Source organism: Cetorhinus maximus, chromosome 10 (assembly GCF_964194155.1).
Source record: "Cetorhinus maximus chromosome 10, sCetMax3.hap1.1, whole genome shotgun sequence".
NCBI lineage: Eukaryota > Metazoa > Chordata > Chondrichthyes > Lamniformes > Cetorhinidae > Cetorhinus > Cetorhinus maximus.
In genome coordinates this window covers 123,986,312-123,999,345 of record NC_135888.1, presented here as the reverse complement: position 1 = coordinate 123,999,345, position 13,034 = coordinate 123,986,312, and the positions used below count along the sequence as shown (strand labels likewise).

The following is a 13,034-nucleotide window of genomic DNA, read 5'->3' as shown; positions in this document are numbered from 1 at the left end:
CAACTGAGTGTGGGCGGTAGGTGATAATCTGCAGGAGGTTTCCTTGCCCATGATTGAGCTCATGCCATGAGAGTTAATGGGGTCTTGAGTCAATGTTGTTGAGGATTCCCAGGGCAACTCCTTCCTTACTGTATACCATTGTGTTGCCAGTCTGATGGGCCTGCTCTGCCAGTGGGACAGGACACATCCAGTGATGGTGTCTGGGACATAGTCATACTCACTGAATCATACCTGACAGACAATGTCAGGCTGTTGCTTGACTAGTCTGTGAGACAGCTCTCCCAATTTTGGTACAATCCTCCAGATGTTGGGAGGACTACAGGTTTTTCCATTTTGGATATTGGTGAGTGAGATGGTTCCTCAGAGGACTGTAGCAAGAGCCAAGCACATGGCATCACAGGTGGCTCAGTTGCACAGGAGGGGAGGAGGAAGAGTGCAAGTGCTGTAGTAGTAGGGGGTCCCATAGTTCGGGGAGCAGACAGGCGTTTCTGCGGCCATAGACGTGACTCCAGGGCGGTATATTGCCTCCCTGGTGCCAGAGTCAAGGATGTCACAAAGTGGCTGCAGGACGTTCTTTTGGGCAAGGGTGAAGAGCCAGAGGTCATAGTCCACATCGGGACCAATGACATAGGTAGGAAAAGGGATGAGGTCCTGAAAGCAGATTTTAGGGAGTTGGGAAAGGAGTTTAAAAAGCAGGACCTCACGAATAGTAATCTCAGGATTACTCTCAGTGCCACATGCTTGTGAACATAAGAATAGGAAGATTGAGCAGTTCAACACGTGGCTGGAGAATGGAGTAGGAGGGAGCTTTATATTTTTGAGGCATTGGTATCGGTTCTGGGGCAGGCAGGACCTGTCCTCGCGGGGAGGTTTGCTAGTGCTGTTGGGGAGGGTTTAAACTTCATTGGCAGAGTGATGGGAACCTGGGGGGAAATTCAGAGTGCAGAGAAGAAAAACTGGCAGTGCGAAGTAGTGAAATATTAACTGATAACAAGGGTATATCAGAGTTGCATCAAGATAGAATACTTGGAGAGTTTGTTGGAATTGGAATAGGCAACAGTAAGTCACTAGATGGGGTCAGAATAAGCGGGTAATTAAAAAAGCCTAAATCGGAGCTAATGTGCATGTATGCGAATGCACAAAGTGTGATTAGTAAGATTGGTGAACTGCAGGCACAGGTTGACCAATGGAATTATGATATTGCTATAACAGAGACCTGGCTCAGAAGGGCAGGACTGGGCGTTAAATATTCCTGGGTACAAGGTGTTTATGGGAGACAGGAAAGGAAGAAAAGTGGGGAGGGGGATGGCAGTATTGGTTAAAGATGGCATTACAGTACTGGAAAAAGAGGATGTTCCAGAGGGGTCAAGGACAGAATCTCTCTGACTGGAGGTAAGGAGTAGGAAATGTGCAATAACATTGGTGTAGTATATGGACCACCATATGGAAGGGATGTGAAGAAACAAATTAGCAAAGAAGTTACAAGAGGTACAAGAGTTATAGAGTAATCATAATGGGAGACTTCAATTATCCAAATATGGACTGGGATAGGAATAGTGCAAAAGGACAAGAGGGGAGAGAGTTCCTCGAATGTGTTCAAGATAATTTTCTACAGCAATATGTTTCCAGTCCAACGAGAGGACATGCACCTTTGGACCTGGTTCTGAGGAATGAGTTGGCCCAAGTGGATCAAGTATCAGTGGGAGTCTTTAGAGGACAGTGACCATTGCAACACAAGGTTTAGGTTAATCATGGAAGAGGGCAGGGAATAATCCAGAGCAGGGATAATTAATTGGGGGAAACCAACTTCAATGGGATGGGAATGCATCTGAGTTGAGTGAATTGGAATCAAATGTTGGCAGAAAAGACAGTGGCTGAACAATGGGCCACCTTCAAAGAAAAAGTACTGCAGGCAATATCAAGGTATATTCCCTTGAAGGGGAAAGGTAGGACAAATCAATCCAGAATGCCCTGGAAGATGAAGGAGATAGTGGTAAATGTGAAAAGGAAGAAGTGCACATATGGCATGTCAGGTAGAAAATACAATGGAGAATCAGGCTGAATATAGACAGACCAGAGGGGAAGTGAAGAAACTAATAAAAGCATGAAAAGAGGCTGGTAGCGAACACGAAAGGGAACCCCAGGGTCTTCTATATGCATGTAAATAATAAGGTGCTAAAAGAAAGAGTAAGATTAGGGGCAAAAAAGGGAACTTGCATGTGGAGGCTGGAGAAATATTGAAAGTGTTGAACGAGCACTTTGCACCTGCCTTTACAAAGGGAAAACTTGCTACCTAGGCTGAGGGGTGAAAGGAAGTAACTCGTACACTAGAAGAACTTTCAATCGAGAGGAAGGTGGTGTTGGAAAGGCTATCTTTATTTAAAATAGATAAGGTACCAGGACCGGATGAGATGCATCCAAGGGTGCTGAGGGAAGTGAGTGTGGAAATTTCAGAGGCACTAGTGATAACCTTCCAGTCTTCCTTAGACACGAGAGGTGCCAGAGGACTAGAGAACTGCGAATGTTACACTCTTGTCCAAAAAGGGGTGCAAGGATAAAGCTGGCATCTACAGGCCAGTCAGTTTGACCACAGTGGTAGGGAAACTTCTGGAAACTATAGTACCGGATAAAATCAATAATCACTTAGACAAGTGCAGGATAATTAAGGAAAGCCAGCAATGATTCATCAAGGAAAAATCATGTTTAACTAACTTGCCGGAATTTTTTGAGGAGGTAACAGAGAAGGTTGATAAGGAAACGCTGTTGATGTGTATATGGATTTTCAAAAGGCATTTGATACAGTGCCACACAATAGACTTGTGAGCAAAATTCTAGGTCATGGAATAAAAGAGAAAGTAGGCACTTGGATAAGAAATTGGCTGTCAGGAAACAGAATAGTGATAAATGATTGTTTTTCAGACTGGAGGCAGGTTTGCAGAGGAGTTCCTCGGGCCAGTGTTAGGACCCTTGCTCTTCCTGATTATATATTAATGACCTAGACTGGTGTGCAGGGTGTGATTTCAAAACTTGCAGATGATGTGAAGATTGGCAATATCGTTAACTGTGATGGGGGGTAGTCGTGACATGTTGGTGCACTGGGCAGACGAGTGGCAGATGAAGTTCAATGCAGAGAAGTGTGAGGTGATTCGTTTTGGCAGGAAAGATATGGTGAGACAGTACAAAATAAAGGGAGAGCCTCTAAAGGAGGTGCAGGAACAGAGGGACCTCTGTGTATATGTACATAGGTCATTGAAGATAACAGGGCATGTTGAGAGATAAAGCATATAGTATCTTAGGCTTCATTAATAGAGGCATTGAGTACAAGAGTAAGGAGGTCATGTTGAACTTGTATAAGATAGTAGTTAGGCCTCATCTGGAATTCTGCATCCAGTTCTGGGCGCCATACTTGAGGAAGGATGTGAAGGCATTGGAGAGAGTACAGAGGAGATTCACAAGAATGATTCCCGGGCTGAAGAACTGTAGCTATGCGGATAGATTGTAGAGGTTGGGACTGTTTGCCTTGGAGAAAAGAAGGCTGAGAGGAGACTTGATAGAGGTATTCAAGATCCTGAGGGGTATAGACAGGGTAAATAGTGAGAAACTGTTCCCACTCAAGAGCATCAAGAACTGGAGGGCACAGATTCAAAATAATTGGCAAAAGGAGTAAATGTGATACGAGGAAATTGTTTTTCACCCAGAGGGTGGTTGGAGTCTGGAACATAATTCCTGAAAGGGTGGGGTGGGTTCGATCGAGGTATTCAAAAGGGAATTGGATTGCTACCCGAAAAGAGAAAATGTGCAAGGTTATGGGAATAAGACAGGGGAGTGGAACTAGATGGAATGCTCTTTCAGAGAGCCAGTGCAGACTCGATGGGCTGAACGGCCTCCACTGTTTTTAAAAATGTACTGTGACAGGGCTGGAAATGCCGTTGGCATTTCTGGTGCCTAAGTCAATGCTGGGAGGTCCCATCAGGTTTAATTCCTTTTTGACTTTGTAGCAGTTTGGCACAACTGTGGGGCTTATTAGGCATTTTAGAGGACATTTTAAGAGTCGGCCACGTTGCCGTGGGTCTAGAGTCATGTGTAGGCCTGACTAGGAATGGACGGCAGATTTCCTTCCGTAAAGGACATAAGCAAACCGGGTGGGTTTTTACGACAGTCTTGGTCACCATTACAGGGGCTTTTAATTTCAGATTTATTTACTAGTTGAATTTAATTTCCACCAGCTGCCATGGTGGAAAATGAACCTGTGCCTCCGGAGCATTTGCCTGGGCCTCTGGATTACTAGTCCAATGGCAATAGTACTACGTCACTGCCACCCCTGATGACATGTGGGCTTGGACTGATGAGGCAATTGATATTTGTCATGTAAATGCCAGGCAGTGACCATCTCCAACAAGAGGGAACTTAACCGCCTTCTCTTGACATTTGTTGTGTCACCTGCCATCAACCTGTGCTTTACCATTGACCAGAATCTCAACTGTGCTGGCTACAGCAGGTCAATGGCTGTGTGTTCTGTCACGAGACCATCAATATCTAACATCCTAATGCACAATGTGTGAAGGGAATGCAGTCCACTTGCTTAAATGGGTGTGGCTGCAATAATAGTTAAAAAGCTGGGCATATTTGAGGCCATAGCAATCTGCTTCATTGGTACATGGTGTACTAGTCTAAATGTAAACTCCCTTCCATCTACACACTAGAAGATGCACAGTGGCAACGTGCCATGGCAACCTCCAACACATGTAAGAAGGGTAGCAGGTACGTGAAAATGCTGTTGCCTTTGTTCCCCTCCAGTTGGACACTATCCTAAGGTAAATGTACTGTTCCTTCTTTGCTCAGTCAAAATCATGGAAAACTCCGACAGCATTGTGGAAAAATACTTTCACACTGTCATGACTCCTTGAAGTGGTACAATCACCAGCTTCCCAGGATAGCGAGGGATGGGCCTACAGTAGCTCCTAACACCTGATAATTGTTAATTATAAAGAAAATGAAAATAAACACTTGTAGGGTTTCTATTTGTCTGATATACTGTGCACATAAGCTCTTTGGATTCTTAGAAGTGAGTTAGGAACAGGTAGAAGGAACCAAGCCTAAAACTGCACAGCTTACTGTAGCTGCTTCCTGCTGATTGTCTGGGAATTCCTACCTGTATGGGCCAATAAAGTATCCCTCAAATGGAGCATTGTGCAAGTTGAGATGCAGAATTCTCCAGATTTATGCTTTGAGTCTCAATTTTTATGAAACAGTAGTTTTAAAGGCACTTTTTCAAGTAAAATATGAATAATTTATTATAACAAAAGTAATATGTACAGCACCATTTAACTTATTATTGTCCTGAGTATTTTACGTGATGGGGGATTAAGTAAAAGAATAAAGAAGTGGAGCTATGAGAGTTGAAGAGCTGATCAAAAAGTTTGGTGATGTTAGAGTTTTTCTGAAAAATGATTTTGAGCTGTTAATTCGGAAGTATCTTTTAATGCTGTAAGAGAAATGGGCCCAGGATAATCTTGAGAAAGCATTCTTGAGGAAGACATTGTGGATATGACTGAACAGTGAAAGTATCCACCATATTTTCCTAGTTGGTTACAGTACTGTCTTGTGGTATGGAGTGCACCTCTATATTTCAAAGCTTAATTTAGTGAATTGAGTTTTATCACTGTGTCTAAATGCTGAGCAGGTTAGATGAAGTGACCTATAGATTTTTAGTTAACTAACTAATGGAGACAGAAATACAGCTGGTTTGTAGAAGTTTGCAATCTTCAAGAAATATATAGCATTCACAAGAACAGGTTAAACACCACAGTTTGATAACATGCTATTGTAGTTGGTGTTCAAGGACACGCTGGAGGATCTTGAAAGTAGGTTTTTTTGTTTCAGGTCGCAGTGAAAATGAACCGGGGGATACGGAAACACGGCGGACAATTCGATACCCAGACAGTCATCAGTTATTTGTCGGGAACCTGCCTCATGATATTGATGAGACAGAGCTGAAAGAATTTTTCACAGGTTTGTTGAATTTTTTTTTATTGTACGTGATTATAGTGTATTAAGAAGCAGGACTTGCTTTTTAAAGTCTCATCACTTTTTTGTCTGGATTTTTTCTTTGACATATAACTCAACATTGTATTCACAGCATTAAGATTAGATTGCAGACTTCAGTCACAGCCTGTTAATTTATTTTTCCTTTTTTTTTTAAAACTTCCTTTAGAGACACTGTTGTTAAGCTGCACTGTCACACAGCCTTCCAATACCATACCCAATTGTCCATTCTTCAAATGTGAACCTAGTTATTGCCACCAGGCTAGTCATGTGAGAACATTGCAATTGAGTCTGATCCTGTTCTTAACTGAGATCTACATGCACAGGAGTATGCAGGGCAATTATCACACTGCAGGTGTTGTACTAGCTGAGATCAGTTAATTAAGGACAGGCTGAAGGCAATACTTGCAACCTTCTGGTTCATGTGGCTTAAAGCTATATACTGTAGTCCAACGACTATTGTGTTATGATTGTTGACTGTTTGGTCACATGGTGCATCACTGAAGCCACCAAGGAAACCATTTTATTTAGGGAATTTAATTCTGTCTTAAGTTACCGTGTGTTATCAGCACCTATTGGTTTCTTCAGCCATGTTTGCCTGCACTCTTGTGCAATGCTTACATGGGTTAAAACATATGCCTCTTATTTCCTGAGCTAATTGACAGGAAAATTCCGTGTCCACTGTGCATTAATCTGATAAGTGTTGGCTTGTAATTGTTGACTACTTCAGGCATTAAGATGTTCAGTGATATTGTAGGTGAGATCTTGAGTTTGAGATCTTGGTTCTTGTCTCAGAAGTTTATTGGATCTCCAGGCTCAGCCTCCTATTCTTAGATAATGGCACGATATACATTTATTTGCGATTCTTAAAAGATAAATGCCTGAAGAGGTGACTTCATATTTATTTATTGTTTTAACTGTACATCGATTAGAATTTAAGCTGGATTTGTTTTATCTCTAAATGAACTAAACAGCAACATTTTTTGCATTGCAAACTCGTATTGAAGTGAATACTACTAACATGTCTATTGAATACTTGCTCCTATTGTTGAATTGTTTGCCATGACAATAACATTCATCTTGTTAGAATATGTAGAATAACAGGATCTCCGGCTAGTTTAAAGGTGAAATCTGTGTACTTAAGGTTATAAACAGCTGCTGGGAGAAAATTGGGTGTGGACAGTTTGTCATTGTATAGCTAATCCACATCACACAGTGCAGGACATCAACTAAGTACCTTTGGAGCTATGACATGCATAATAAAGTTGAAACGGTATTGGGTATCATGATGTGGCAATTCCTTTTTTTTCGCAGGATATGGCAATGTGGTGGAACTCCGTATTAACACCAAGAGTAGTGGTGGAAAACTGCCCAACTTTGGCTTTGTGGTTTTTGATGATCCAGAGCCAGTTCAGAAGATCCTGAGCAGCAAGGTAACGTATAATAGAGAGCACTCTTGTACTCCAGGAATGTAAGCTGTTTGTCACATTTCTTTACTGTTGATTATTTTTGAGTTTAATATGGCTGGAGCATTTCCTTCATCTCCTTAGCCATGCTCACTTTCGAAATAGGATTTGTTTTCCTATTTATCATTCATCATAAAATGTGAAATACAATTGAGGGAAACCTATCCCATTAAACTTAACATTTTGTGATTTGAGAATGTAAACATCATTTTGCTTAATAAAACCCAGAAAGTCCGATCTTGCTGATTTACACCTAGTTAATTAGAAAGTACATGACTCTTCTGAAACCCCACGTTTATACTGCTGTGCTGAAATTGGGTTGAAGATTATCAGTATTTCATACTTGTGAGAGAATTTGTCGACTGATTTTTAAAAATTCACAGCCAAGTAGATTGCATTGTTTGCATGAAGGAGACTGGGAAGCATTTTGCCAAAACTACTTTTTTTCTCTCTCCTTCCCTATAGCCCATTAAGTTTCGAGGAGAGCTCCGACTAAATGTGGAGGAGAAGAAAACCCGGCCTATTCGTGAAGGTGAACGTAGGGGTGATGACCGCCGAGAAAATAGACCAAGAGGACCTGGTGGACCCCGTGGTGGTCTTGGTGGTGGCATGATGCGTGATCGGGAGGGCCGGGGTGGTCTTTCTAGAGGAGGGCTAACACAGAAACCTGGACCAGGAGCTGGAAGAGGAGGTGGACAAGGAGAGCCTCGGTTCTCAGGGCCACGCCACTGAAAGTATCCTCACTGGTTATTGGTGTGAGCTGATGGTACAGATGTTCTCTCTCATGCTCTTGTGATTCAGCTTTGTTTTTGGAATGTGATTTCGACCTGTACAGATTATCATTTTTTTCAGTACAGAAAATGGCCTTTTTTTTGTTCTCGACTTGTGTAGTAGTCGTCGTCCCACGAAACATCCTGTCTGAAATTTTTATTTGTTTAAGAAAAATGGATTTTAAAACCAGAATCTCTTTATTGAAGACAGATTCTGACTCCAGTGGATTGGGGTGACTAACAGCTATGAACTGGATTTTAGTACCTGCTGCCTCCCAGGAACGTGTTGGCCCTTATTGACTGAAATTTGGTGCAGATTTTTTAAATTGGAAACCAGGTTGCTTTTTGTTTTGCACAGACATCCATCTTCGGAAAAACGTAGCACTCAGCAATTTTTAAAGCACCCTGTCTACTTGGCACAGTGTTCTCCAATTCAACAAAGGGAGCACAGTGCTATCTGTATTTGGAACGGAGCCGATGTGATCACTAAATGGTTGGTAATAAGCTGCAATGCTATAAACTGGAGAAAGTTATCAGTTCCTGTGCAGAACTGCTGTGCTATTAAGATCAGGAGTGGACTAATACAATAGATGTAAGTCTTCAACTTCTTTTCTTTTAACTTTTTTGTTTTCATCATTGGAAGAATCTCTTTTACAGTGGGACTTTTAAAAAACATTCAACTCTGGCATACTTGACATCAAGACACGTTTCCTCTGGAATTGTGAATTTTTTTTAAAACTGTAAATTGCAGAAAACTTTTCTGGTTTAGTTTGTATTGTAAAGCGTATGGTTGTGCCTTCTATTTATCTCTCATTCCAATCTTGGCAAAGTTGTACAAATAAATGTAGATTGCTTTATTCAATATGCACGGCTTTGTGGTGTTTGTTCAGGGAAGGTGGCCATTTGGGATGGGTGTTTGGCTGGCTGACCGAGTAAATCTGTAGTGAAAATATTAAAAGCTGGGAAGCCTTAAACTGGGCTGCATTGGTTCTTAATTCAGTTACTTTTTAAACTGTGCAAACCAAAGTTCCTTAATAGCCTTAACCCTTAAATGGTTTGTATATAATATTTGGCTGTTGCAAAAGAAACCTGGTTTACAAATGATTTTTTTAAATACTCTGGAATGGCAAGCACAGGTCATGAACATGAAACCCAAGTCATGTAGCAGCATTTGGCACTTGGCTGTGTTGGCAGTTTTACATAACAATAGTCCTGTAACAAACAGCAATAATTGCTGATAAGCAGCTTGTATAGGTCATAGTAGTTCTTCCATTGCTTTTGTAGGAGCTTACTCCACACATGCATTGTATGTTGTTTCTGTTTCAATTGCTTGCGAAGCAATGTTTGTTCCGTTCTTTGAATAAAATGGATTTTATACCATGTTTTCAACTGAGCTTCAGCTGAGTTTGCTTTTAGAATATGAAAAGTTTTCTGTTCATTGGGAATTAGTTATATTTAGCAGTTTTCAATTTGTAGGGCATGAATTGATCTGCTGAACTTGCTTATGTTAAAAACAACATTGTATTATGCTTTTTAAAAATGTAGCACTCAGTGTAGTACCAGGATCACAAATGTTTGAAGACTTTGTTTTCTGGTATTTTATTCTTCCCTGTTCCTCAATTGACATAACCAGAAACTAGAATCAAAGTAGAACAGAAACTAACTGACAACAGTTACTTCCTTCACCAAAACTGATTTTAAGGTTTTGTAATAGAGATGAGGGGAAGGGCTATGCAGAAATATTGAAAACTTGACAGTAACTATTTTTTTTTAAGATTATTGGGAGTGGTGCGAATAATAACCCAAACTGAAAGGAAATACTTCAAAACTCAAAATTGAGGCTTCTTGATTGGTGGGGGTGGGAGCTGTTTTCCATTGGTTGATGAAATGATAACCAGAGAACATCAATTTAAAATCAGAAAAACAGAGGGAGAGGTGTAATGAGAATTTATTTGCGCAGAAGGTTGTTAGGACAGGACATGCCCAACTAGAAATAGGTGGGGAATAGCAAAATCCATTATAAAAGGGAAGCGTATAAATATCTGACTCCCTTTAAAGGCTTCAGGATAAGACTGGAGGAATTGCAATGAATGGAAACTTTCAGAGCTGCCACAGGCATATAGCAGGTCAGATGGCCTCCAGTGGTGTAAAGCTCCCTGGGTCTATGTTGGGCAAAAATATAACATCCGTATATCTGTACAAAGAAAATTTGGATTTGGGCCGGCTAATGGCTGAGTGGATAGCACACTGATGAGAGATTGAGAGAATGTGGACCAGAAAAAGTATGGTATGTGGTCTCTTACTTAGTCCGTGCTGAGCGAACCTGTAAAAGCTGGGGTAATGATGGGAAGTGCTTTTTAGTTGTGAAGAGGAGGTACATTGGTGAAAAGATGATGGTCACTTCTGAAGCTTCACAAATTCCAGACTGACTATTGAAAGGCCAGCTGGCCCTGCATGGTGCTATGGACACAGTTTGGGTTTTGGAATTTAGTGCTAAAGTTGGTGTTTAGGAAATGTAGGAATTGTTGTAGATGATATTGGCACTCATTAAATGCATCGATGAATTTCTTGCCTTCGGAGCAAGAATTTTGTTGGTTAGACATAAGTGAAGAATAAATTGGGTGCTTTTTATTGATTAAAATCATGGAAAATCTTCAGAATCATTGACTACCACCTCTTTCCATTGTCATTTACATGCATATACCACATATATCTGAATAGCGTTCTGTTCTTGTCCTTGTTTGCTACAAAACAATCCCTCCACTTAAAAAGCATCAACTGATGACCAGAGAGCTCGCCTGACAATTGTTTATCTTTGAACTTGTACTTTAGATGATGAATTTCCACTTCTCCGAATGAAAGCTATTTAAACTTTGTGCAGTTAATATTGGTAGGATAAGGAATCAGCTATTGTTTGAAGTCAAGAGTGACCAGTTCTGTCGTTGAATTATGAGCAGTTTAGTGCAATGGCTCAATATGCAACTTCACATAGGGCATTTACAGTCATCATTCTCAGTTGAATCCAAATTTTTCACCACAAGGATGACATTCGGACTCTGCCACCTTAGCTTCCATGATAAAGGTGCATTTAGAAATTGGAGCTGATGTTTTTACCTGTACATTTCTGGTAATGGTAGGCAGGTAAGTAACAGTTGCTGACCAAAATGGGAATTATCCAGATGAGTTAACAGGAGTGAAAATGCCAGAAATGCTACTGGTTGAACGGAAAGTGTCTAATTTGCCTTTTTCCTTGTGGGTAAAATAATGGTAGCTAGACATTGCAGTATTCAGTGCACTAAATTTGAGCTTGGAATTGGCATTTTGAAGGATTTTTTTTTTGAGTCTGCTGAGAAAGAGAAACTGGAAACCATTGCTTTCGATCTACATCTGTACTTAGATGGTGAATATTCAATTTTCCAAAAAGTTTGTGTTGCAAATATTTGTCCACTGTGGACATTGCTATCAATTATCACTGATCTGGGAATGATGAAGAGGAAGCCATGTTTCTCTACAGTAAGGCAAATCTTGCATAAAGCAGGATTGTGAGGTAGCCATTGCAGGGATAGTGAGTTGCTATGGGGAGATTTTCTGTAATGTGCGGTGCACTCGTACATCAATCTATTTAAGATGGTTTCTGATTTTGTTGCATTGTTTGTCCTTTTGATTAAGTGCTCAAAGCAAGAAGCCAAACTATTTGATAAAAAATACTGTTTTCAACTGCCCCAACCTTATCCATGTGCACAAAGTGTACTCTTTCAGCTGTTCAAGTATAAATACTGCTGCTTGAATGCTGGCAGTGCAAGATTACAATTAATGCAAAGCAATGTTGGAATCTTTGCCAAAAGCATGGAGTACTAGCTCGGGGATGTGATAAGCATTGAATACATTAACGATTGAGCTTAACATTTTGAATGTTAAAGAAAGTTGGAACAGAGAAGATTCTCTGAAATCTGCTCAGGCTATAGGGACAAGTTGAATGAGCCAAGATTATTCCTGTTAATAAGTGTGCATGATTAAAAGGGAAATTAATTAAATCCGGAAGATGCAGATAAGATTGTGCTTCATCGTTTGGGAAGCTGCTGATAATTCCATGTTTAAAGGTGGGGGGCAATCTGCAGCTCTGTGGAATGATAATCTTTGTCTAGTCAGGAGGATACCTTATGATTGCATGAAAGTGAAGGGCTGTAAACTTTAAATCTAGGGCTAGAACAGTGGTGGGTGGGTGTTGAAATTCAGCAGTGGTGGATAACCTGACTGGGCTGGCTTGTTGCCTGTAATACAATCATCAGACTAAGTTGGCTTGGTAACCCGAAGGATGTGATTGTTGTGTTAAATAACTTCATAGTTGTTTGGTAGTACAGAACTTGAGTATTGCTGAAAAAAGACATTTTTTGTTGAAGTTTTTCATCTTGCACTCAGGGTGACTTGCAACAAAATGCCAGTCAGGAGAAACAACAAATTTATACTGTATATGAAGAGAATGCTGATTGGTTGGCAAGTGGACTCTGTTAGAGGTATTGCCATGGAGAATGCACCAATTGATAGTGACTGACAGCTAACTGCCAAGCATTGTTTGAAATTTAAACTGGGCAGCTTGACTCTGGTCAAGACATTGCCCTGGGGAATGAACCAGCGCAATGTGGGTACATGTTATTTGTCTGCAAAGAACAGGGACCTGTGCATTAATATATGTAGTTTCCAGTACACGCAGATGCGCCATAATGTGAGCTGGACTGCCAATCTTAAATTGGTT

The 13,034-nt window shown here is 40.8% G+C and overlaps 1 protein-coding gene across 7 annotated transcripts in view; it reads left to right on the top strand.

Moving 5' to 3' along the window:
* Nucleotides 1-9,143, top strand: part of g3bp1 (GTPase activating protein (SH3 domain) binding protein 1) — a 36,986-nt gene extending 27,843 nt beyond the window's left edge. For 4 of the 7 annotated variants that reach the window (XM_078551075.1, XM_078551078.1, XM_078551073.1 and 1 more), the window contains 3 exons: nt 5,869-6,012; nt 7,360-7,478; nt 7,977-9,143. In XM_078551075.1, the coding sequence (XP_078407201.1) occupies nt 5,869-6,012; nt 7,360-7,478; nt 7,977-8,243 (530 nt within the window). In that variant the 3' untranslated portion in view covers nt 8,244-9,143. The remainder of the gene's footprint in view (nt 1-5,868; nt 6,013-7,359; nt 7,479-7,976) is intronic. The other 3 variants (XM_078551076.1, XM_078551080.1, XM_078551077.1) reach the window with 1 other exon arrangement.
* Nucleotides 9,144-13,034: the final 3,891 nt, after the last annotated feature.